The following is a 27,199-nucleotide window of genomic DNA, read 5'->3' as shown; positions in this document are numbered from 1 at the left end:
GAAAATACATCCTAAAACTGTGGTAATGTACTGCTCTTTCATAGAGTGGGCCATGCTTTTAAATCAAATGATTAAATCAGTAGCGATTTTACTTCCTGTCCATAGGTGGAGCTACCCTAGTATTTCTGGCTAGGAGTAAAAGCCTCACAAGGTTAGTGAATAGAGGCTATTGAGATTTGAGCTCTAAGAGAGGCTATGAAAACTTCACCGGGTTAGTTGAAAATCAACTTGGAAGCTTAATGCAGGTGGGGCTGGTCAGCATGGAGAGGACTGCTCTAAGGGTGGTGGAGCTCAGGGTGTGAGCAGGGGTCTAAGAGCCACCTCAACTGTAAGTTAAAATGGCTACCATGCACTTGAGACCCATGTGGTGGGGTGGGGTGGGAAGGGGGATTTATACCTCACCCTCCATACAGGAAAATGGTTCACTCAACAGACATAGCAGGCAGGGGGAGGCTCCAGTCTCAGCAAGTACCTTCAGGCTAAGTCCCACAAACCAAAGCGGGTGGACAGAGATGCCACTTTATGTCTCCTGAACTAGGAAGACTCCAAAGAGCATTCCTCTGAGAGGGAGGGCAAAAAGACCAACCTACTATTATAATGTAAGTTTTATTTATTTTTATCATCTCTTATCCACTTTCTCTTCTCAGTCTTTTTTCCTTCTCTCTGCTTCTGATAGGGATTAAACTTGATAGCCTAGATTTCTGATCAGATTATATTTCTTTCTTATTCTCCTATCTCTCCTTTCTTTCCATCCTCTATTCCTATCCCTATTCCTCTGCATGCTCAAACATTTACTGGGGATACATATAATACACAGACAAAAACCCCCAACATATTAAAAGTAATTTGTATTTCTTGAGTTCTGTTATGAGTAAGATACAAGAAGTGTTTGGTACCATGTTGGTCAGTGGCATACAGTGCAACCATATTGTGAATTAAAGATGCTTATATATATATATATATATAAAGATGCTTATACATATATCAATATGATATATATATACACATATGCAATCTGAATATAAAAAGTCATACTATTTTTTACAAATGGAAGGAAATTGTTATAGAAATTAGAAGTCAATAAAGTATCCAATAATGACTGTAGATAGAATGCTTAAACAAATAAGGGATGGAAAGAATCAAAAGAAGATAAAGGGGATCATTTTTATCATTTTAAAACTGATAAAAATTTTCATGAAACAAATCAGAGCAACTAGAATAAAAGAACTCTGTTAAAGAGGTGTCAGTAAGACTGACAAAGGTCCAACCATGAGACAAATGAGACCAGAGTGAGGTAGTATAGCATAAGTTTTATTAGAGGAAAGGAGCGGTAAGGGGAGTTCCAGTGCCAGTAGGGGTGGCTGTGGGATCCCAGGGTTGGGGAGGGGAGAGGAGAGGCAAGGAAGAGCAAGGGAATGACCAACACCAGTAAAGATGGCTCCTGAATCTCTACCTCATTGGATAAGGGTGTAATCTCTTATAGGGTGGCTATTAGGGATGGGGAAATCTGTGTTGCCTCTATTAGTCAAGGTTCAGCTCAATGGATAGTTCTGAGAGAATGTGGAGTCTCGGTCTCTGGGGGCAGAGGGCATGGTATTTAGCCATGCAGGAGATGCAGGCTAAGGGAACAGTATTGCTGTCCTGCCAGGCAGGTATTGGGATTTGCAGGTGTTGGAGGGGGGTCCTGTTAGTTTTATTGGGGATTGGGTAAAGGGGGGTTTTGGTCCTATAGTCTGTCAATAGGGGGAAATCTTCATAACAAATACTTTTGATAGTATTTTATATCTATCATAGATCAATATAGCAAATTCACTGAAATCTACAAAAATAATCAGTCCTCAAAAAAAGAATTGGAAACTTAGTAGACAAAAAATTCCTACCAATTAATGATAACTTGGAAAGTCTAAGGAATTGTTGATATTTTACAAATTGAAATGAATTAATTTAAATAGTTACCAAGCAAGATTGGTTATTTGCATTGATGTTCAATATTGAGCTTTTGATGAAAATTTTAAGGTATTGTTTTTTTTAAAGAACTTGACTAGTTATACTACAGAGTCAAATATAATTAGATAAAATGTAATAAGAATGAATGTTTGTGCTTAGATGTAGGTGCCAAAAAAATTTATAGATAGTATTGGGTAAATTATTTCACCTAAAAGAGGCATGAAAAGTACTTTTACAGTGAATAAGATGATAGGGAAATTGAGAGGGAGCATTTGAAATTTATTCTCATTAGAATTGGCTCAAAAAGGAAATAACTTTCATGCTCAGTTGGGTATGTAAATTGATCTTACTATACAGGAAAGTAGGAGTAAAAAGGGATAGAACAAGAGGGGGCATGGAAAGAAGGGAGGGTTGGTAGACGGAGGCAGTGGTCAAAAGAAAAATACTTTTGAGGATAGAGTGACAGGAGAAAGAGAAGAGGAAGAGCAAAGAGGGAAGCAGGAGGGAGGGAAATTCACTGTAACCATAAATGGGAAAAAATTTCACAACAAGCTTCTCTGATAAAGGGATTATTTCTCAAATAAATAAAAAAAATTAAATCCAATGTGTAAGGATAAAAGTCATTTCCCAACTGAAAAATGGTCAAAAGATATGACCAGGCAGGTTTCAGAGAAAGTAATCAAAGCTCTCTTCGGTAATGTGAAAAAAAGTTCTAAATTACTATTGATTAGAGAAATGAATATTCAAACAACTGTGAGATACTGCTCCACACCTATTATATTGGCTAATATGACAGAAAAGAAAAAAAAGACAAATGTTGTGGGTATTGGAGAAAATTGGAATACTAATGCACTAATAAAATTGTGAACTGGTCCATATTCTCTTTTCTCCAACAATGCTAGAAAAAAGTTGAACACTAAAATCAAGATGCGATGAACCTATATAAACTCTCCAATTCAGCATTACCACAACTATATCTGAAGGACCAAAGAAAAGTGAAAAGGATCTATGTATATAAAATATTTATTGCCATTCTTTTTGTGATGGCAAAGAATAGGAAATTGAGGGCAATAGCCAATAACTGGGGGATGACTGAATAAATTAGAGCATATATTTGTGTTGGAGCACCATTATAATATGAGAAAAGATGGACAGGATGCTCTCAGAAAAACTAGGAAAGACATCCATATATTTATGCCAAGTGAAATGAGCAGAATCAGGAGAACTTTGTACCCAAATCAGAACAATATTGTACTATGATCTATTGTAAATAATTGGGCAGAGATAGAAATGATAGAGTTTAAATACAGATTGAAAAATACTATTTTTATTTTACTTCATGATTTTTAGTTAAAATATGTATTCTTCCACAATGTGACCAATATGAAAACATGTTTTCCATGACTTCACATGTATAGTCTGGATTAAATTGCTTCCAATCTTGGGGAAGTGGGAGGAGAGAAAGAAGGAGAATCTGAAACTTAAAATTTTGGAAAAAAACATGTTAAAATTGTTTTGCGTGTAATTGGAAAAATAAAATACTATATTATGAAACATAAAAAGAAAAAAAAAGAAATTACCTCACCAGGGAGAGTGATTAGATTTGTTCTTTTTGGCCTTAGAAAAAATAACAAGGAATAATAAGGAAAATCCACTGAGGCATATTTTGGCTCAGTAGAAGCAAAAAGTTTCCTTGCAATTAAAATACTACAGTAGCAGAATGGGAAACCCTGGGAGACAGTGGATTCCTTCCTGGGAAAGTCATGGATGATTCTGATTGGACCAAAGAGCCTATAACATGCAATTCTGCTCACGATCTCCAGAGTTTTGTAACTTCCCATGCAATGTTGAACATAATGTATTGTTAGGAAGATTGTTGCTATAGTTTCCTTCCCCACAGGGAGATTAGATGCTAAGGGACTGGAAATACAATTATAAATTTTTTTTTGTAATGAAGAGTTTGGAGGATTGATTCAATTAGGCATTAGAAATTACAAATATTCTTCCATTTTCCTCCACATGAATAACAGCTATCTCGGGCAAGGAGATAGTCTGCTAGTGCCTCCCAGAGATATCAATTCAAGTACCTGAAACTCAATTTTTTTTTTCTGGGACCCACAGTTGCTGCCTTCTTGTCCTCTCTTTCAACAGATACCATCAGCAAAACTTGTCCCTATAGTGATGTTCAGTAAGTGACTGGAGGTGGGAAGTATTGGGAAGGGAAAGAAGTAAAGAAGAGGTGCAAAGTAAGGGAAAGACAAGCAGTTAGTGGTTGCTCATAAATTTCTTAAAAATTATTTTATTCAATCAATTTATAACCTTATTCCTTGGTTACAAGAATCATATTATTTCTGTCCTTCCCCTTCCCCCACCATTCCTGTAGCTGACATGCAATTTCACTGGGTATTACATGTGTCTTTGATCATAATCTATTTCCATGTTGTTGGTGTTTGCATTAGGATGTTCATTTAGAGTCTACATCCCCAACCATATCTCCTCGACCCATATAATCAAGTAGTTGCTTTTCTTCTGTGTTTCTACTCCCACAGTTTTTCCTGTGAATGTGGATAAATGTTTTTTTTTTCTTTTAGATTCCTCCAAGTTGTTCAGGATCACTGCATTGCTACCAGTAGAGAAGTCCATTACATTCGATTATACCACAGTGTATCAGTCTTTGTGTACAATATTCTCCTGGTTCTACTCCTTTTGCTCTGCATCAATGCCTGGAGGTCATTCCAGTCTCCATGGAATTCCTCCACTTTATTATTCCTTTTAGCACAGTAGTATTCCATCACCAACATATACCACAATTTGTTCAGCCATTCTCCAATTAAAGGGCATCCACTCATTTTCCAATTTTTTGCCACAGAGAGCGCAGCTATGAATATTCTTGTACATGTATTTTTCCTAAGTATCTCTTTGGGGTGCAAACCCAGCAGTGCTATGGCTGGGTCTAAGGGCAGACAATCTTTTAGCACCCTTTGGGCATAGTTCCAAATTGCCCTCCAGAATGGTTGGATCAATTCACAACTCCACCAGCAATGCATTAATGTACCAATTTTGCCACATCCCCTCCAGCACTTTATTTGTCATTGCTGTCATGTTAGGTTGTTCATAAATTAAAGGAGATCTTTCCAAATTCAGAATAGCTCAAATTTTGCCTAATCCATTCCATAGAGTAAGAAAATCTGACTCCACTATCTTCTTGAAACCCTGGATTCATCCTAGATCCAAGTTTAGAGGAAAAGGAAAGGAGATTAGAGTAATCCCTATATTCTAAATTAGGTTCACATTCCATCCTTGTCATTAACTAGAAGTAGGACTATGGTCTAATCACTTTTCCTCTTGGGCCCTAAGCCATAAAATGGGGATAAAAATCACTATTCAATTTATGGTGGTTTTTGTGAGAGTCAAATAAAATCATATTTGTGGAATTTTTTGATGAACTTAAATTTTTGTTTTTGTCATAAGAGCATATGAGTCCATTGTGACCCAGTCCAATTTAGCCAAGTATAGTCCCAACACCAAGGAAAATCTTTGGCCAGAGTTATGTCTCAGATATACCAATGGAAAGTCTAATAAAGACAGAGGGTTAATGTCCCTATTTTTAGACATACCGTCCAGGGCCAGGGTAAAACCCTTTCTATATAAACCTTAGATGATTCCTGTATCCTCTGATTCTGCAGACCCCTGAATGACACTGTACCATGAGCTTATTATTCAGGGGACAAGCCTCAGGCTCAGGAAATGTGGGTAAAGACAGAGAGTAGAGATGGAAGGACTGCCTACCTAAGCAGTGATTGATGGGTAAGCTAAAACTATTTCCTATGATCTGAAGTTAGAAAAGAAGAGAGGGAGTTTCCAGATGAGGGACTGAAACTCCTACAGAGAGTGTGAGGAACAAATATATGAACATATGATGAAGACACAGCCACAAACCCTAAACATAATTGAGAAAAGAAAACAACTGAGTCCAATGCATCAGTAATGAGCAAGAATTCCTAGGCACTCTGGAAATGAAGAAAATAGAATTTCCTTTCTTAATTTTATTCCTGCTGAAATGCATTACTTAAGTGTTCTGCAAAAAAGTAAGCTAAAATCCAATGAAATGTGCTCTAGTCCTACTTGTGTTATTAATTCAGTCTCCTTCTATTTGTAGTTTAGTCCAATAATGTACCAAGCAAGCTGATTTTGCTTTTTATAGACATGATTTCATGAGCTATGGGCCATCACAGGATTGCATGTGCACATTTCCCAGATTTTCTATAATTCATTAGAAGCAATTGTTTCTTTAACTCCCACATCATTTTATAATTTCTTCTACCTGTTGTTCTAATGTAATTTTCATGGAATTTCTCATCGCTTATCCAACTTGTCCTCTTTTTTCCCTCTCTCTGCTTCTGTTAGAAGTTAAATCAGATGATCTAAAAAACTGATTCTATTATTTCTGATTCTAGTGTATCCATCTCCATGCCTCTCCTATCTCTTCTTCCCTTCTACATTCATTTCCATTTTCCATTTCTCTATATACTCAGATTTTGCTGAGGATATTTATATACTGACACAACAATCAACATATCAAAAGTAATTAATATTTCTGAGTTCTCTGAGTAGGATCCAGGAAGTCTTTGGTACCATGTTGTTAGGTGGTATACATTGCAATGAGAGTCTCATCAATTATTACATAGTTAATACATTTCTGCCTCCAAAGATGTGTAAATGGTTCTGTTAGGAGGAGAGAGGAAGTGAAGAGCCCAAATAAAAGCTAGAAGGCTTCCAAGGAACAGGTGAGGTTGGATATGTGATATCATGTTAGGGGGAAACATGTTTTCAAGTATTTCAAGTGCTGTCATAATAGAAAGATCAGAGGTATTTTGTTAAACTTCAGGAAACTAAACTATGAATAATGAATGGAAGTTGCAAAAAATATTAGACTTGATAGAAGGAAAAATTTTTCTAATAATTAAAGTATTGGGCTTCTAATAAAAGCACAGGCAGAAATTATAGGAGGAATTTCATTTGAATTCTATTTAGGGGAGAAAAGAATCACTTGAAAAAGGATTTATGCAAGCTGTGCTTTGCCTTTGCAGAATTCACTCTCTAAATTTGCTCCTACTTTCTCCTGGAAGATTTCTGTGCTTTTGGGAGAATATTTTACCACCTTTTTAACTTTGGAGGGATGGGTTATGTTTTATTTCAATTATTCATATTATACAATCTTAGTAAATACTCCTTTCTAGAAACCCATTAAGTTTGTGTTACTTACTGATATCAACTCACAATCAACAGAGGAAACATATTGATGGAAATTTATAAGTATTAGAGAACCTTCCTGAAATATACCAAGATTACTTGCAGAATCTTGAAAGAAAGTAAAATTGTGAACCTCTAGGGATTCAACTTGAATATCTGGGTGTTGGTTGAGAGATGAAGACCAGAGGATATTCTATACATTTGAGAAATTTTGAGCATCTTAGTAGAGGGTAAGCTAAAAAAGAATCAGCACAGAACTCCTTTAGCCAGGACAGAACAGCCCTTCAGAGTGAGTTGTCTCTCTTACTGATCATCAACTTCAGTAGGGTTCCTGCTACCACCACCACCATCACCACGACCTCCCACAGGAGGAAGAAACTCCTGTTGTTGATCTCCCCAGGTATTCTCTTTTGAGTTTTAAGTTATAAGCTTATAATACATGTGTGCTCTGCTTCTATATTTTTTGGAGTAGTAGATATCTTTAGATTTCTGAAGGGATATCTAAGGATTTTGACCTGTTTTCCTTAAGCTAGAGAGGGCATGGCAAAAAACAAAAAAAAATTAAATTTAGATGTTATACTTCAGAAAACAACAAACTTCTTAAAACCTAAATTTATTCAACTGTGGAATGACTAATTAACTGGAGGTTATGGATGGGTTTCTGTACATGATAGGCTTCAAGCAATGCCTGGATCATATTTCTCAATTATAAAATGACCAGTCATCACCTTCCCTGCTGAGTTTCTGATTCTGTGGATTTTAAAGTCATGATTCAGTGTCTGGGGCCTTTTCACCTGGAATTTCATTTCCCCATGCTACCCTCCTTTTCCCATTGGTGAGTTCCTTCATGGAATTCCCCATTTTGGGGAAGGACTCACATTTGTTATTCATCATTCTCCTCTTCTTCATGCTTCAGAGCCTCAGTATTCTGTCACCAAATGTTGTAATAGTACCTTCTCCCTTCTCTTGTCACCTCTCTTATTTCTTTAATTTCTATTTCTTGGCACAGTGTCTGACATACAAGAAAAGCTTGATAGATGGGTGCTGACTGCCTAACCATGTAGGAGAAGCTTAGTATATGCTTTTTATAGAAACATCATATTTGCTATGAGTCACATATAATTTTTTTAGCAATAGTTTGCAGTAGATGATCCATTCCAATTCTAAGATAGTGCTTCTGGAATTCTCAAAGGGCTTTGTCTTCTAGAAATTCCTCCTCTTTGCCTAGACTTTTTCTGCCTTTTCCAGTTAATATCCTGAACATAACAAGGCAGCCATATCCTTATTTCAAGACAATAACAATATCTTAAAGTCTTAGGTGTAGACCTCATTCCATTCTCTCTAGAAATACATTCTACATTAATAATCCCACTTAAGCCTGCATCTATCTTCAATGCACAATGTTGTAAGTCTGGACCACATGCTCCAGTGAGATTTTTAACCTTGAATCAAAAGAAAAGAACTTAAAACACAGTGTCTGTGGGGATGAGTTGTAGAATATAGAATATCTGAGTTTCAAAGGGCTATAGAAGACTTTCTGAATTAGGTGTTATTGACTGAAGCTCTCAAAATTCCTTCAAAATTAATGGAGCAAAGTTTCAGGTGAATACCCTTTAAAATATATAGCCCTAAACAATCTCAGAGAAGGCTTAGTAATTAGGCTCACCAAATACTGCAAGGTTAATTCCATCCATTACCACATAGCTATAACATATAAGAAAGGGGAAAACACACTTCCCAACATGAGCACACAAATACATACACATATACATACATGCATAAACACATACACAAATGCATACACAAGAAAATAATTAATTTTAAAATGATCTAGAAGTTTTGAGTGGCCTGTAAACTCACTGAGGTAGCAGTGGTGTAGCAACCAAAATAATCTTTTTAAAAATTACCTTACATTAAAGGAATCAAAGATTCCAGTAAGAAGGAGGTGATCATCCCATTATCCTTGTCCACAGTCAGACAACATGTGAAATTTTATGTCTAGCTCTGGATTCCACAATTTAGAAAGGACAGCGATAATCTGGAGAGTATGATAAAAAGAGCAACAAGGATGGTAAAAGGCCTATGAAGATCAGCTGAAAAGAATTAGGATTTCTTGACCTAAAGTACAGAAAACTTTTGCAATATGGGATAACTGCCTTCTCATATTTAAAGAGATTCCTGGGGGAGGAAGAAATGGGAATTGTTCTGTAAGGACTCAGAATACAATGAGAGCACTGGATAGAACTTGAAAACATATCTTTAGGCTCAATGTAAAGAAAACTGACAGTTACTTCTGAGTGGGTTTCCCTTCCATAGAGGTTTTCAAAGAAAGACTAGTTGTGTACTTGTCAGTTATATTATATAATGGGTTCTGTTTGTGTGTGTTAAAGTTTTGTACTGTGAATTCCATAAGGTGTTTCTGTCTCTATGCGATTTTATGATTCCAGTTGAAGAACAGACTCTCTAAACAATCCCATCATATCAAATCAATATCCTCTGTCTGCTGGTGGCAGGAGGAGTAGACTTGTTGAGCCATAGTATCTCTTCCTTTATCCCAGTGTTTAAAGCAAATTGGAGGTGGTGTTCATAAAATATTCACTTCTAAATGCTGTTGATTCTTATTAAAAATATATGAACTGTAAGGAATCTTAGAAGTCATTTGTTCAAGCCCATTGAAGTTGAATGAGGAAATAGTGACTTGTTCAAGATCAAAAAGATAATCAGTGACAGATATAGAAAAAGAACCAAGAAATTCTAAGTCAGCGTTTGATATTCCCTGCATTTCTTAGAAAAAGATTTTCATGTCATGCTCTTCTAACTTCTCTTTCCCAGCAGAAACATCAGCCCCATGGTACCAGGAAACCAAACACAATTCACTGAATTTCTCCTCCTGGGATTTTCTGAGACACCAGAGCAGCAGGGGCCTCTCTTTGGGCTGTTCTTGGGCATGTACTTGGTCACTGTGGTTGGAAATCTGCTCTTAATGCTCACCATTGCCTCTGACTCTCACCTCCATACACCCATGTACTTCTTTGTCTCCAATCTGTCCTTTGTGGATCTCTGTGTCATAACCACTACAGTCCCCAAGATGTTGGTGAACATCTTGACACAAAGTAAGGCTATATCTTATGCTGCCTGTGTTGCTCAGATGTACTTCTTTATGGCTTTAACTTGTGTGGACAATTTCCTTCTCACTGCAATGGCCTATGACCGGTTTGTGGCAATCTGTCAACCTCTACACTATGCAACCATCATGAGCCCTAGACTCTGTGTCCTCTTGATGATGCTCTCTTGGATAATAAGCCTTGTTGAAGCCCTCATTCAGAATCTCATGGTAATGAGGCTTTCTTTCTGTGGAGATCATGAAATTCAGCACTTCTTTTGTGATTTCCCTCAAGTTTTGAAACTCTCTTGTTCTGACACCTTTAATAATTATATGTTATTATATATCATGGCTGCAATACTGGGCATTGTCCCACTCACAGGGATTGTTTTTTCATATAGTCAGATCTGTTCTACCATTTTGAAAGTCCCATCTGCTAAGGGTAAGTACAAAGCCTTTTCTACCTGTGGATCTCATCTCTCTGTTATTTCTTTATTCTATGGCACAGGAATGGGAGTATATTTCAGCTCTTCCATTACTCACTCTTCCTGGAAGAGCACAGTTGCTTCAGCAATGTATGCTGTGGTCACACCCATGTTGAACCCCTTTATTTATAGCCTGAGAAATAAGGACATAAAAGATGCCGTTAGGAGGCTCATTGGCAGAGTAACTTCCTTTGAGTGATGGGGCTAGGTCCTGATCCTCAGAAAAGAACACTTATACTTTTGCAGAAAATTATGGGAATCAACAATCTTATATTCCTTAGTCCTCTCTCCAAATACATCCTCCATTTAGCTACTGAAGAGATTTTTCCCACAGTACAAGTCTGATACTTTCACCCCCACCCACCAATTCAATTAATGCTCCCTACTGTCTCCAACCTCAAGCACTAAATCCTCTGTTCAAGATTCAAATTCCTCACAACCTGACCCCTTTCTACCTTTGCAGTCTTCTACTACCTGATTCCCTATCATAAATTCTTTGCTACTGTGACATTAGTCTTTTTGCTCAACCATGAATAATAAAACACTCTATTTCTTGGTTCCAGGTATTTTCTAAGTCTGTTATCTGTGTTCTCTCTTTAAATAAATAGAGGGGGTGTAGGGGTGGGGTATGATGGTATTTAGGCCAATATCAGAAGTATAACCTTGGTTCTGGGAAAGTCATGAAAGCACAGAGCTGTTAGAGCCTGAGAAGACACATACCCACTAAGATGATATATAAAAGTTATTTAATTTTAATTAGGGAAAGGTAAGAAGGTAATTGGAAACCTTAACCTAAAAGTATATATCTAAATCCCACCAGATCTAAATGTCCTGTCACTAGGAATCTTTTTGGATTCAGCTATACTAAGTTCACCTATCTATCTATCTATCTATCTATCTATCTATCTATCTATCTATGGACCCATATATAATATAAATATCCTACATTAACTCAAAACAAGCCACCCTTTTTGTGGTAATGGAGGGAGTTAAGCAGCTAGGCAGGACAGGGCCCTAGGAGATGGTTTGGATCCAACAAAATCTCAACCAGAATCTCACAGACAGATGACTCAAATGAACAGTATCACTCAAGAAGCTTAACATATGGTTCAATCAGGTACTGGGAAGTAGGTATGATGGAGAACTCCAGATACATCACAGCAAGCAAAGGAAGGTATCCAGTCCCTCTCAATGTAAAGAGAAAATAAATCGCAGTATCAGCTAACTGATGCTTCCCCAGTAGAATTTTAGAATTTCTCATTCTGCTGTCAGCCTGCCTCTGCTCTATGCACACACTTAACTTTACCTATAACACTCTACTTAACTCTCTATACAATCTTCTTTTGCTTCTTTTAAGTCTCAACTTTTCAAAAATCCCATCTTTCACTGGAAATTTCCCCCAATCCTCTCACTTTTATTGTCTGCTCTCTGTGGATGATATCCTATATATTTTCTTTATATCCTGAAGGCATATGTTCCTTTTTCTGTTATTTCTTCTGTTTAGAGTGTGAGGTCCTTAAGGTCAGGGACTATTTTTTCCCTTCTTTTTGCATACCCAAAGCTTAGCACAGTGACTAACATATAATAGGTACTTAATAAATGCTAATTGATGGACATGAATGTTCCTACCTTACTAACTCACTCTGCTCTTTTTGACTACAAAAGACTTTGACATTTTTTTATTGTCACTATTCTTGGCCTTCTGTGTATCACTTATAATCTATATGTCACTGGCAAAATAATGTAATGTCTTTAACCCTTGACTTCTTCATTTCTGAACTGGAAATTGGAAAGCCAGTCCTAACTACCAGACAGACTTTTTTCCTCTACATCAAATGAAACACTGTATATGAAAAAGTTTTGTAAACTATGAAATGATATGTAGCTGAAGAAAAGAAAGAAGAAATTAGAGAAAACCAGTATGGGATTTCATCATTGTGAGTCTATGTCCTAACTCTTCCATTCATTAGCACAAAAGCATTATGAGTGGGAGATGTTGAAAAAAATCATCACAGAGTATTCAGCATTTTCTTGATGAGCTTCTTTTTCCTTTGCCTGACACTATAGGTGAAGTCTTTCTAATTTAGGTGTACTTCAAAGAAATAGATATCTGGTGACATAGCCTTTGATAAAGTTAGATCAATTCCATTTCCATATAAAACATTATATGTGTGTGTATATATATATATATTTATATCAGTTGAAAGTATGATTGCTTTCATGATCATCTTTATCATCATAATTCTCAAACATGGGTCTGAATATATCACTAATATACTTAAGATGCTTCACTGGTTCCCTATTATATACTAAGACAAAAGGTCATCTCCTATGAAATTTAAAACGCTTCTTAATCTAATTATATATTATGTTCTTTGCTGATTTTACATCCCTGACCCAACATATTCTACCTTCAGTCAAACTCACCTATTTGTAATAATGTTCTGTCCCTTTCTTCAGTGTCCATGCATGAAACAGATGTTAGTACATATTCTCCTTTCCATCTTGTATTCCCTACCTCTTTTCAATGCTGAGTTCAAGTGCCAAATCCAAAAACAATTCATGATTTCCCCAGTAGATCCAGTTACCTTCAATTACTACCAAATTCACTGCATATATTATATATTTACTTATCCAAATGCATTTTTGTGAAGATATTTTATTTTACCAATTACATGTAATGACAAATTTCCACATAAGTTTTCTAAGTTATATGATCCAAATTGTCTACCTCCCCTTCCTTACCTCTTCCCGGAGATGGTAAGCAACTTGATCTGTTATATATATATATGTGTTATATATATATATATATATGTGTGTGTGTGTGTGTGTGTGTGTGTGTGTGTGTGTTACATATATACATAACCTTTTAAAACTTTACTTTCTGTCTTAGAATCAATACTAAGTATTGGTCCTAAAGCAGAAGGGTGATAAGGGTTAAATATTTGGAGTTAAGTGACTTGTCCAGGATCATACAACTACAAAGTATTTGAGGACAGATTAGAACACAGGCCCTAACAGCTTCAGGTTTGGCTCTGTATCCACTGAGCCCCTTTATAAATGCCCCTCTGGGGGGAAGGACTGGGACCAGAGTTTCCTAGGTAAGGATGAGGGAAAAAAATAAGGAGAAATACAAAGGTCGAAGGGCCTCACCTATAGGAAAGGGCTAGGGGAGAAGATATGAATCAAAAGATGCAGTGTGAGGTTGGAAGAGTCTCACCTGCTAATGGCAGAATGAGTACAAGTTTAATGCAAATTGGTTACATCTTTTAAAGGCAAAAATTACAGAAAGCAAAAGCAATCGTCTGTGAGAAAAATCTACGGGAAAGTGTAACAAGAATGTAAATATGGCAGCTGGGGTAGAAGATAATGATTCCAAGTATCATCTGGGTTTATGGAATATTGTTATGAAAAGTGAAAAGAATGTGAAGGAAAGGGAACTTGGACCCATTCCCAGACAGAACTTGAGATTTCAACTTCTGATGAGGGCACTCAGATCTTTATCTTAGATAGACCCAGAGTTATCAACCTCTGACACTCCCTAGTTGTCCCTAGCTATATATATATATTTTTTAATTTTCCCTGATCTGTGGAATATAAGCTTTAAATGGTACATGGTATACTCGATATGAATTGACTTGTCCTTGACACACTCTATCTTTCTCATATTAACTATTAAATCATAGATGAGACCTTAAAGGTCCTCTACTCCAATTTCTTAAATCCTGAAATAATTCTCTATAGATCTAAAAATATCCTTGAAAAAATAGTTATTCATCTTCTGCCTCAACTCTTCCAGTTACAGGAAGTTGTTAAATAAAGTGGCAATACCCATTGTTTAAGTAAGTGCTCTAATTGTGGAGAAAGTCTTCGTTAGATTAAGTCAAAATTTACTTCCCTATAACTGCTACTAAATGGCATTAATTCCAACATCAGAGGTTAAATATCTGATTAAAGTAATCACATAAAAGAGAGAGAACAATTTAAAAATATTAAGTAAAACTGAGGGGGAAAGAAGAATGAGCAGTACCACCTAAACAGAAGTTTATGTTAGCCAAACTTAGAATTAAAAGAAGCAGAACAATATCTACTGAAATATTAATTATTAATAATTATACAATTATTTAAAATTGGAAAAATATTTTAAATGAAATAAAATATAGTAAATTGGGGGGGGAAACCTATTACTGATTGAGAGAGAAAGGTAAACTGAGGGAAACTGTTTCTTGTTGCACTGACTGCTGTCCTCTGGCTTATGACTAGTGAGAGCAACTACAGGGGAACACACCCATCTGGGGTGCCAATTGAAATAGAATATTTAAACTGAGGTGAGTCTGTGGTGACACTATTACTTGTTGCAATGACTGAATGCTCTGGCACTAGAAATAGAATATGTAAACTGATAGAAAACTATTACTTGCTTGAAATATAGAAAAGTAAACTGAGAGAAACTTTCTTCTTGAACTGATTGCTGTCTTCTGGCTTATGACTAGAGAGAGCTGCTAGAGGGGAACCACTCTGAGGATCTCCTAGTTACAATGGGGATAGATGAGAGACACCACTAGTAGGGGAATGCTGCCACACAGGGATACTGGCACACAGGGATGCTCTGGGGTTTACTCTGAGGTTTGCCTATTGATCCCTACTGATGGCTGATGGATCAATCTATTTCCTAACCTCCTTCCTCCCTCACTCCCTCCCTTTTCCAACCCTCTGCTCCCTGCTCCCCTTCACCTCCCAATTCTTCTTGAAACCTTTGACTTCTTCCCTTCCCCCTAAGTGAACTATGAAGATCCTCTTTCTTTTCCTTTTTCAAATAGGGGTTTATTGGGATAACAGGATGGGAAACTGAGGAAAGTGGGATGAGAGTTTCCCTAATCTATGAGGGGAATTTGAGAGGGTTATGGAAATAGTCTAGTAACAAAGGTGAGAAGAGGAACAGCTGGATAAATGGAAGACAACAGCTCAGATCTTCTGGCCAGCTTAAACTCCCAGAAAGAGACGAAAAATTCAAAAGCCAAGTTTCTTCTTCTTTCTCCTCTCACTGTGGTCAGAAATACCCCAACTCTTGATCAGTCAAGATCTCAGAGAGCTCAGGGGTCTCCCCTTGATCAGAAAACCCCCCAAACAAGCCAGCACAATCAGAGTCTTCAGCCAGCGTCAACTGCCAGCCTCAACTGCCAGAGAGAGAGAAAGCCACTCTTAGCCCCTCCCCCTTTGGCAGCTCAACTGCCACTCCTTCAGGGAGCATTCCTTTTTAGAATCTTTGTCTTGATTGACAAAACATGGCCACAGCTTAGTCTCTTGCATCTTGTCTTGTCCTTCAAAACCTTTCTCTCTTCATGCCTCTTCCACATAAAGGCTCATTTCATGATATTATTATCCTTATTTTACAGAGGAAAACCTGAAGTTCAGAGAGTTGAAGTGACTTGTCCAAAGGCATATACCCAGTGTAGCTTATACAAAATAACCAACATTTTGAGAATAAACAACTCAATTTCCCATGATTGAATTGAATAATAAACAAAAGAATTTTTTAAGTTTGCTCTGGACATATTTACACATCAGTGCTATCAAATCGTTAAAGAGCAATTAATATTTATGCTACATAAATTCTTATCAAAAACTGTGGGAAAAATTACCAAATTCTTGTTATGAGAAAATTCAATAGGAATAAAGCTAAGAAAAAGAACTTTAAAACCATATATCACTAAGAACAGTATGTCACTAAGGAATATTGTTGAAAACAAAAATTTAAATAAAATTCTAATAGTAGCAGGGTATCCTGAAAGTTTTTTGCTAGGACAAAATGTGACTTATGCCTCAAATATTAAATACATTAAACATTTAAAAAACAATTAAGTTATATTTGGTAAGTTCTCCAATCCACATCATTACATTAGTAAATGTAAAAATTGTTTTTGGTAGAGTAACACATATGGTGAAAAACATAAAAAAAAAAAACGAATGAATGGGACATTTCTGCAAAAGTGGACTCATTTTGAGTTTTTATTTATTTATTTTTTTGGTGTGTGTAAAGACATCTGTTTATTATTGGCTAAATGTGCAGCATTTGCATTGGTCATGTCTTTAGATAGCTGCAATTTGTTCAACACCCTAGAGGAAAAATCTTTTATATGGAATGACTCCTGCTTTGATTCTTTAAGACTATCACTTCCTAGAGCATGGCATTCTGGCTGGGGCCTTTGGAATCACAGTAACCAGTGAGCAGGACTTTACCTGATAGAGCCCTAACTTCCTCAGGTTGTCTTTTGATTTGTTAGTGGTTTGATAGGAACTTTTACTTTAAGGATATTCAAATTGAAGTTCTGATGCTCCTTACACATAGTCTTTTTACAATGGGGGGCAAAGTCGTCAAAACCAAGTAACTTTTTTTTTCATTAAACATTATTTTTATTTGGTAAATTTCAAACATTATTTCTTTAATACAAAAATCATTTTCTTTTCCTCCCTCCCTTCCTGACACCCCTCCCATAGCTGACATGCAATTCCACTGGGTATCACATGTGTCCTTGATGCAAACCCATTCCCAAGTTGTTGATATTTGCACTAGGATGTTCATTTAGAGTCTACATCCCCCAAAATATCCCCTCGGCCCATGTAATCAAGCAGTTGCCTTTCTTCAGTGTTTTTACTACCACAGTTTTTCCTCTGAATGTGGGTAGTGTTTTTTCTCCTAGATCCCTGCAGATTGTTCAGGGACATTGCATTGACACTAATGGAGAAGTCCATTACGATCAATTGTACCACAGTGTATCAGTCTCTGGGCACAATGTTCTCCCGGTTCTGCTCCTTTCACTCTGCATTACTTCCTGGAGAGGGGTGTATGGGGTGCTCAGGGAGGAGTAATATCTTTGGTATGGAGGGCTTGTCGTGCCCTCCTAGGGCAGCTCTCCAGCCTCTGACCCTCACTTGACACCCAGCTCTCACTTGTGGCTCCCAGTAGCTGCTAGCAAGTGGCAGCGGCCACACCCCAGGCAACGGCTTTGACAGGCCGGCTAAACCTTGTGAGGGTAGCCATCGGGTCGTCGACCCCTGGTGAACTAGGGCTTTGCTCACCCAGCATGTGAAGACTGCTTTGACGGAACAGGTGGAAGAAACCAGCAAGAAGGTTCAACAGCTGAGATGGAGATGCAGCAAGGCACTGTGGAGTGCTTAGGGCATGTTGGAGCACAAAAGACAACATGGCCATCCAATGCAGCTGAGGAAGTCTCCAGATGTAACGACTTTTTGTGCCACTGGACCCAGGCTTCCAACGCCAAGAGAGTGGGACTGTCTCTGTGCATCGACTTTTCCACTTAAATCTTCATGCACAAGTGTCTTTGTGCACAAAAACACACAAAGACAATAGTCATCCTCAGTTACCGAGAGACTACTACTACTACTATTACTTCCTGGAGATTATTCCAGTCCCCATGGAATTCCTCCACTTCATTATTCCTTTGAGCACAATAGTATTCCATCACCAACATATACCACAATGTGTTCAGTCATCCCCCAATTGAAGGGCATCCCCTCATTTTCCAGCTTTTTTTTTTCCACCACAAAGAGTGCAGCTATGAATATTCTTGTACATGGCTTTTTCTTTATTATCTCTTTGGGGTACAAACCCAGCAGTGCTATAGCTGGATCAAAGGGCAGACAGTCTTTTATCGCCCTTTGGGCATAGTTCCAAATTGCCCTCCAGAATGGTTGGATCAATTCACAACTCCACCAGCAATGCATTAATGTCCCAATTTTGCCGCACCCCCTCCAGCATTCATTACTTTCCTTTGCTGTCATGTTGAACAATCTGCTAGGTGTGAGGTGATACCTCAGAGTTGTTTTGATTTGCATCTCTCTGATTATCAGAGATTTAGAACACTTTTTCATGTGCTTATTAATAGTTTTCATTTCTTTAACTGAAACTGCCCATTCATGTCCCTTGCCCATTCATCAATTGGAGAATGGATTGATTTTTGTACAATTTATTTAGCTCTTTGTAAATTTGAGTAATTAAACCTCTCTCAGTGGTTTTTTGTTAGGAACATTGTTTCCCAGTTTGTTGTTTTCCTTCTGATTTTGGTTATATTGTTTTTGTTTGTACAAAACCATTTTAATTTGATGTAGTTGAAATTATTTATTTTACATTTTGTGACTCTTTCTAAGTCTTGCTTGGTTTTAAAATCCTTCCCTTCCCAAAGGTCTGACATGTAATACTATTCTGTGTTCATATAATTTACTTATTGTTTCCTTCTTTACATTCAAGTGCTTCACCAATTTTGAGTTTATCTTGGTGTAGGGTGTGAGGTATTGATCTAAACCTAATAGCTCCCACACAGTTTCCCAATTTTCTCAGCAGTTTGTATCAAATAGCAGATTTTTGTCCCAAAAGCTGGGGTCTTTGGGTTTGTCATAGACTGTCTTGCTGAGGTCATTTACCCCAAGTCTATTCCACTGATTGTCCTTTCTGTCTCTTAGCCAGTACCAAATTGTTTTGATGACCCTGCTTTATAGTATACTTTGAGATCTGGGACTGCAAATCCTCCTTCCTACACATTTTTTTTCATCATTTCCCTGGATATCCTTGATCTTTTGTTCTTCCAAATGAACATTGTTATGATTTTTCCAATTCAGTAAAAAAGTTTTTTGGAAGGTCAATGGGTATGGCACTAAATAGATAGATAAGTTTGGGTAGGGTGGTCATTTTTATTATGTTAGCTTGTCCTACCCATGAGCAGTTAATTTTTTTTCCCAATTGATCAAATCTAGTTTTAGTTGTATGGAAAGCGTTTTGTAGTTGTGTTCATATAGTTCCTGTATTTGCCTTGGCAGATGGATTCCTAAGTATTTTACATTGTCTAAGGTGATTTTGAATGGAATTTCTCTTTCTAATTCCTGCTGCTGAGATGTTTTGGACATATATAGAAATGCTGATGACTTTTGTGGGTTTATTTTGTATCCTGCAACTTTGCTAAAGTTGTTTATTATTTCTACTAGCTTTCTGGTTGATTCTCTAGGATTCTTTAAGTAAAACATCATCTCATCTGCAAAGAGTGATATCTTGGTCTACTCATTGCCAATTTTAATACCTTCAATTTCTTTTTCTTCTCTAATTGCTACTGCTAGTGTTTCTAGAACAATGTTAAATAATCGAGGTGATAATGGGCATCCTTGTTTCACTCCTGATCTTATTGGGAATGCATCTAGTTTATCCCCATTGCAGATGATGTTTTCTGATGGCTTTAGATATATACTGGTTATTATTTTTAGGAAAGGCCCTTCTATTCCTATATTTTCTAGTGTTTTCAATAAGAATGGGTGTTGTATTTTATCAAAGGCTTTTTCTGCATCTATTTAGATAATAATGTGGTTTTTGTTGGTTTGCTTGTTGATATGTTCAATTATGTGGATGGTTTTCCTGATATTGAACCATCCTTGCATTCCTGGAATAAATTCCACCTGACCATAGTGAATAACCCTTATGATGACTTGCTGGAGTCTTTTTGCTAGTATCCTGTTTAAGATTTTTGCATCTATGCTCACTAAGGAGATTGGTCTGTAATTTTCTTTCTCCATTTTTGGCCTGCCTGGCTTTGGGATCAGTACCATGAATTTGTCATAAAGTGAATTTGGTGAATTTTGCTTATTATGTCAAATAGTTTGTATAGTATTGGGATTAGCTGTTCTTTGAATGTTTGATAGAATTTACTTGTGACTCCATCGGGCCCTGGGGATTTTTTCTTGGTGAGTCCTTTGATGGCCTATTCAATTTCTTTTTCTGATATGGGATTATTTAAGAATTCTATTTCTTCTTTTGTTAATCTAGGCAAATTATATTTTTGTAAATTTTCATCCATATAACCTAGATTGGAATATTTATTGCCATATAATTGGGCAAAATAGTTCTTAATTATTGCCTTAATTTCCTCTTCATTGGAGGTGAGTTCTCCCTTTCCATCCATGAAACTGTTAATTTGTTTTTCCTCTTTCCTCTTTTTCATTAGATTTTTCCAATACTTTGTCTATTTTGTTTGTTTTTTCAAAATACCAGCTTCTAGTCTTATTTATTAGTTCAATAGTTCCATCAATTTTGATTTTATTAATTTCTCCCTTAATTTTAAGGATCTCTAATATGGTTTTCTTCTGGGGGGTTTTAATTAGTTCACTTTCAAGTTTTTTGATTTGTATGTCCAATTCATTGATCTCTGCCCTCCCTAATTTGTTAATATATGTACTCAGGGATATGAATTTACCTCTGATTACTGCTTTGGCTGCATCCCATAGAGTTTGAAAGGATGTCTCATCATTGTCATTTTCTTCAATGAAATTATTGTTTCTATGATTTGTTCTCTAGTTGATTTTGGAGAATCATATTATTTAATTTCCAATTAATTTTTGATTTGGCTCTCCATGCTCCCTTACTGATCATTATTTCTATTGCCTTATGATCTGAAAACGTTACATTTATTATTTCTGCTTTTATGCATTCGTATGCCATGTTTCTGTGACCTAGTGTATGGTCAATCCTTGTGAATGTGCCATGTGCTGCTGAATTGAAGATGTATTCCTTTTTTGTCCCTATTTATTTTTCTCCATTTATATATTAACTCATTTTTCTAAGAGTTCATTCACCTCTTTTACCTCTTTCTTATTTATTTTTTTATTTGATTTATCTAAATTTGATAGTGGTAGGTTCAGGTCTCTCACTAGTATAGTTTTACTCTATATTTCCTCCTTTAATTCTACTATTTTCTCCATTAAAATTTTGGGTGCTATACCATTTGGTGCATACATGTTGATTAGTGATATTTCCTCATTATCTATATTTCATTTTATCAGGATATATTTACCTTCCCAATCCCTTTTAATCATGTCTATTTTTACTTTAGCTCTGTCAGTTAACATGATTACAGCTCCTGCCTTCTTTCTGTCAGTTGAGGCCCAATAGGTCTTACTCCACACTTTAATTCTGACCTTGTGAGTATCTACTCACCTCATGTGTGTTTCTTGTAGACAACATATGGTAGGATTCTGGATTCTAAGCCACACTCTTATTCATCTACATTATATGGGTGAGTTCATCCCATTCACATTCAAAGTTATGATTGTCACTTTTGAATTCCCTAGCATTTTGATATACTCTCCTAGTTCTGTCCTTTCTTCTTTTGCTATATCCTTTTAACCCAGTGGTTTACTTTTAGTCAATTCCACTATTCCCCTCCCTTGATATGCTTCCCTTTCTGGCCCCTCCCTTTTTCTTCCCTTCTTGTTTTTTTAGGGTCTATTAAGTTCCCTCCCCCTTCCCTTCCCTCATAATTTTTATCTTTTTTATCATATTTTTGATCTCCTTCCCCCTACCCCCTTAGTTGCCCCTTCGTCCTTACTCTGTAGGATAAAATAGACTTCAAGATCCCAATGGATCTAGATGCTCTTCCCTCTCAGAATTAATTTCCCTGAGAGTAATGTTCGAGTATTACCAATTAGCACTCCCTTCCTCTCCTTATAAGAGTATTCTTCCCATCCCCTTCCCATGTGTATCTTTGTGTGACAAAGATTATTCTATTTATTTTATTTCTTCAAGTATCTCTTGGTACCATCATCAATTCCCCCCAACCCCTTTTCTGCATAACATTTTTAGCCTTTAATGCCCCAATCTTTCCTATGAATTATTCTTCTATTTACTATAATAATGAAAAATTTTGAGAGTTACAAATAACATTTTCTCCATATATATAATTTGTTCTCATTGTAGCCTTTAATAAAGAAAGTTTGAATTTAAAAAGGACATTTTTCTCCTTATCTCTCTTTTTCATATTAACTTTTAAAGTTTCTCTTGACCTTTGTGTTTGGATATCAAACTTTCCACTCAGTTCTGCTCTTTTCCTTACAAATACTTGGAAATCTTCTATTTTATTGAATGCCCATACATTCTCCTGGAAGTGTATAGTCAGTTTTGATGGATATGTGATTCTTGGTTGAAGACCCAGTTCTATTGCCTTTCTGAATATTGTTTTCCAGGCCTTGCGGCTCTTTAGTGTGGAAGCTGCCAGTTCTTGTGTGATCCTGATTGGTGTTCCTTTGTATCTGAATTGTCTCTTTTTGGCTCCTTGTAGGATTGTCTCCTTAGCTTGAAAGCTATGGAATTTGCAATTACATTTCTGGGAATTATTTTTTTTGGGGGGGGGTTAGTGTAGAGGATGTTCTATGAACTCTTTCAATGTCTATTTTCCCCCCTTGTTCAAGAGCTTCAGAGCAGTTTTCTTGGATGATCTCTTGTAGTATGGTGTCAAGATTTCTGTTTATTTCTGGCTATTCAAGTGGACCAATGATTCTCAAATAGTCTCTCCTTCCTGTGTTTTCCTGATCTGTCACCTTGTCAGTGACATATTTTATGTTTTCTTCTATTTTGTCAGTCTTTTGACTTTGCTGTATTAATTCTTGCTGTTTTGCAAGATCATTGTCTTCTAATTGCCTAATACTGGATTTTAAAGACTGGTTTTCTGTTATAATCCTTTGGTTTTCTGCTTTAACCTTTTTGTATTCAGCTATGATTTCTACATTTTTTAAACCATTTCCCACTGCTGTACCCAAAGGGCTTCTATCTTTTTAATGAGCTCCAACTGAAATTCTTCCAGGGCTTGTGGGCTATTTCTTTTTTTTTTTTAAGTTTTACCTTTGTTTGAATTTTGTCTAGTATTTCCGCTGTAGCCTGGGTTTTTCTTCCATAAAAAATTTTCGAGTGTGACTGTTTTGTTGTTGTTGTTGTTGTGTTTTGGAAGGATTTTGAGGCTCCTGTGCACAATTAGTCATTTTCATGGATGTCTTAACTTCCCTTTTTAGTCAGAAATCTGAGTGAACTGGGCAGGTTCTCTGTTTATGGAGTTAAGGAGCAAGGATTTTGCCTGAGGCAAGCTTTCAAATCTCTGCAGTCCTTTGCAGCTCTTCTCTGTGCTACCGTCCCAGGGGTGCTCAAGGTCTACACTCTCCTTCCCACCTGGGTTTCTGGTCTAGCTGCTTTCAGGGGTAAGTCCCCAGCAGTCCTAGTCAGCTCCCAAGGACCTAGAAGTGCCCCTTGCTCATTCTAGTGGTGCTCCTCCCTCAGTCTCTGGTTCTGGCGGGTGCACTGGCTCTGAGCACCTGAGGTCTATGCTCCCTCAAGCACTGGGGTTTCCTGCCTAGCTGCTTTCAGGAGTATGTCCCTGGCAGTCCTAGTGAGCTCCCGAGGACCTAGAGGTTCCCCTTGCTCACTCTAAGGGTGCCCTTTGCTTGCTCATTTTGGCATGCGCTGGCTCTGTATCTGGCTCCGTAGGTGTGGTGGGGGAGGATGGATCACCTCATATTTGGGTGGAAGCTTTTTCACCCTCTTATAGATTGGAAAATCTCCAATCCCATGAACCTTCAATGCTGTGCCCTACTGTACAGTTCCTCTGTTCTTCAACTTTTTAGATCTTTTGGGGTAGTCTTTCTTGGTGTGTGCTGGGGAGAGGAAGTGACCTGGATTTAGACTGCTGCCATGCTTACATGGAAGTCCCTAATTTTGAGTTTTTAAATAAATTTTAATTTTCATTCTGAACTCAATAAATATATAATAGAATTGACATTTGCATATTACTCTTGGAACATGAAAAGCTGATTACATATTAATTTCACACATCTGTAACAGACTATTACTTTAAAAATATATAAAAAAATCAGCCTTTAGCTTTCAATGATATCCTTCATGTATGACTTTATTTCTGGCTAGATACATTAAAATGCAATTTTAAAATATGTATGTCAAAAAATTTGGCATTTATTACCATGGGAAAACTATATAAGCTTCCCCAAATACCGCTCACTGGTACTTGACATCATATAGTACCTACTAAAGATAGCAATAATGCAAGAGAAAAAATAAATGTGGAAACAATGATAGAAAAAGATGACATTATCCAACTTGGAAAATGATGGTTTACTTAGAAATCCCAGAGAACTGGAAGGAAATTGAGACAATACCTTCAACAATAAGGCAAGATACAAAGTGAATTGACAAATTTGTTAACATTTCTATATACAATAATAAAATCTTAGGAAAATAATAAAAAGGGAAATTCTTTTCAAAATCACTTCAAAAGAAGTAAATGGACCAAATCACTCTAGAACACTACAAAAAACCTCTTTAAACATAACAAATGACTTTAATGATTTATGAAAATTTGATTGCTCATGGTTATACTATGTCAATATAAAACATGCTAAAATGCTTAAATTAACTTACATATTTATCACTATGGTAATTAAGTTACAAATGTTGGATGTGATGTTGTTGCTTAGCCATATTTAGTCATTCCAAACTGTTCTTGACCACATTTAGGGTTTTATTGGCAAAGACACTGGAATGGTTTGTCATTCCCTTCTCTAGATAATGTGACACATTAGGAAACCAAGGCAAATAGGGTTAAGGGACTTGTCCAGAATTACACAGCTAGGAAGTGTCTAAGGCCATATTTGAACTCAGGAAAATGAGTCTTTCTGACTCCAAGTATAGTGTTCTATTTGCTGCATCATTGAACTACCCATTTAATATAAGTATTTAAATATTTACAAAATTGGGGCAACTAGATGGGTCAGTGAATAAAGAGCCAAGCCTGGGAGACAGGACATCCTGGTTTCAAATCTGGATTCAGAGACATCCTAGCTGTGTTATCCTAGGAAAGTCACTTAACCCCTGTTGCCTGGCCTTTACTGCTTTTGGAACTTTGGAACTAAAAAACATATCAGTTCTAAGACAAATAATAAGTATATATATATATATATATATATACATATATATATGTATATATACATATATGCATATATATATAGTAACAAAATTATTTCATATTAAGAAAAGGAGTAAAATCTCAAAGAAAATAATGGGAGTAGATAGGATTTCCACAATCAAAATTATACTATTAGGTAATAATCATAAGAATTATTTGTATTTTTAATATAAAAATATAAAATTTTAATGTGTTTTCTATATCTGCTTCTGAGGATATTTTGGGTCTTCCCTTCTTTTGTCTAGATGTAAAAACTAGAAGGATGAACACCTGCTCCTTGTTTTATCTATAGACAAGAACTCTCTTGGGTGGTGAAATAGCAAAGGAGAGAGTGGAAGAAAGTATTCCTGTGCTTGTACCCATTCTGGATAGCCACATCTCTTTGCATCCAAAAGACCTGCTTCTTGTCCTGATTGAGGTTTGAGTCTTTCAATCAGAGAGACCTGAACAAGAAACCTCACAAAGGGCATAAATTAACAGAGGGGACAGAAATTTGGGACTTTTTCTGGGAACCAGAGACTCAGGAGGCTGCTCTGGCTCTTGGCTTGCTCAGTTGCTCATGGAGAAGTTGGCTAGAAGAATGGGTTATCCAGGCTGCCTCAGGCATTCACTTTCCCAGCTAGCCAGAGAAGTCGCTTCTCTGTCCCTCTGTCCCTCTGTCCCTCTGTCTCTTTGTCTCTCTGTCTCTCTATCTCTCTCTCTCTCTCTCTCTCTCTCTCTCTCAGCCTCTCTCTCTCTGTCTGTGTGTGTGTTTCTCACTCACTGAATCTCTCTGTCTCTCTCTCTCGCTCGCTCTCTTTCCCCCTGTCCAGTGTCTTGCTATTTAATAAAAAATAACTATGAAATGAAGATAGTGTCTCTAAAAATATTAATAAACATAAAGTAAAAAAAATAGACTGGAAAATAAACAAATAACAAAAAACACTGTAAATATTTACTAGGGAGCTAGGGAAGAGTAAAGTAATATTATAGAAGACAGCAAAGTCAAAAATGCCACATCCAAAGCCTCAGTGAAAAATATGAAATGGCCTCAAGTCCAAAAACAATTCCTGAAGGAACTCTAAAAGGAATTTTATAATCAAATAAAAGAGGTAGAAAAATGGGAACAGAAATTAGAATAATGAAAGTAAATCATAAAAAGTAGTCATTTTGGTAAAGGAGGCACAAAGAATTTCTGAAAAAAATAATATCTTAAAAAAGAAAATAAGCCAAATTATAAAAGAGGAACAAAAGTCTACTGAACAGAAGAACTTCCTAAAAAGTAGAATTGGCCAAATGAGTAAAGATATACAAAAATTCACTGAACAGAAGAGCTCTTTAGAAAGTAGAATTGACCAAATGGAAAAGAAGACATAAAGTCTACTGAAGAAAATAATTCCATAAAAATTAGAATTGGGCAAGTGGGAGCTTTTGCTTCTATGAGACAGGAAGAAAAAAATAAAACAAAATCAAAAGAGTGAGGAAATAGATGAAAAGATGAAAAATATCTTTGGAAAAACAACTGACCTACAAAATTGGTCCAGAAGAGATAATGTTAGAATTATTGGCCTATGTGTAATTCATGATAAAAACAAGAACCTAGACATTATCTTTTAAGAATTTACTAA

The 27,199-nt window shown here is 36.5% G+C and overlaps 2 protein-coding genes across 2 annotated transcripts in view; one reads left to right on the top strand and one right to left on the bottom strand.

Annotated features, from left to right (window-relative positions):
- The window catches only part of LOC100013358 (olfactory receptor 7D4), a 298,110-nt gene that overhangs the window by 224,052 nt on the left and 46,859 nt on the right, over positions 1-27,199 (bottom strand). The window lies entirely within an intron of this gene.
- On the top strand, positions 10,049-11,086 carry LOC100011448 (olfactory receptor 7C2). The gene has a single exon (XM_001365336.4). It carries the CDS (start codon positions 10,049-10,051, stop codon positions 10,985-10,987), a length of 939 nt encoding a protein of 312 aa, XP_001365373.2. The 3' UTR covers positions 10,988-11,086.

This window comes from Monodelphis domestica, chromosome 3 (genome assembly GCF_027887165.1).
Source record: "Monodelphis domestica isolate mMonDom1 chromosome 3, mMonDom1.pri, whole genome shotgun sequence".
NCBI classification, from domain to species: Eukaryota; Metazoa; Chordata; class Mammalia; order Didelphimorphia; family Didelphidae; genus Monodelphis; species Monodelphis domestica.
This window is presented reverse-complemented; position numbering and strand designations above follow the sequence as displayed.

Coding starts and splice junctions, on each gene's coding strand:
- LOC100011448 (XM_001365336.4), top strand. CDS start 10,049: ATGGTACCAGGAAACCAAACACAATTCACTGAATTTCTCCTCCTGGGA.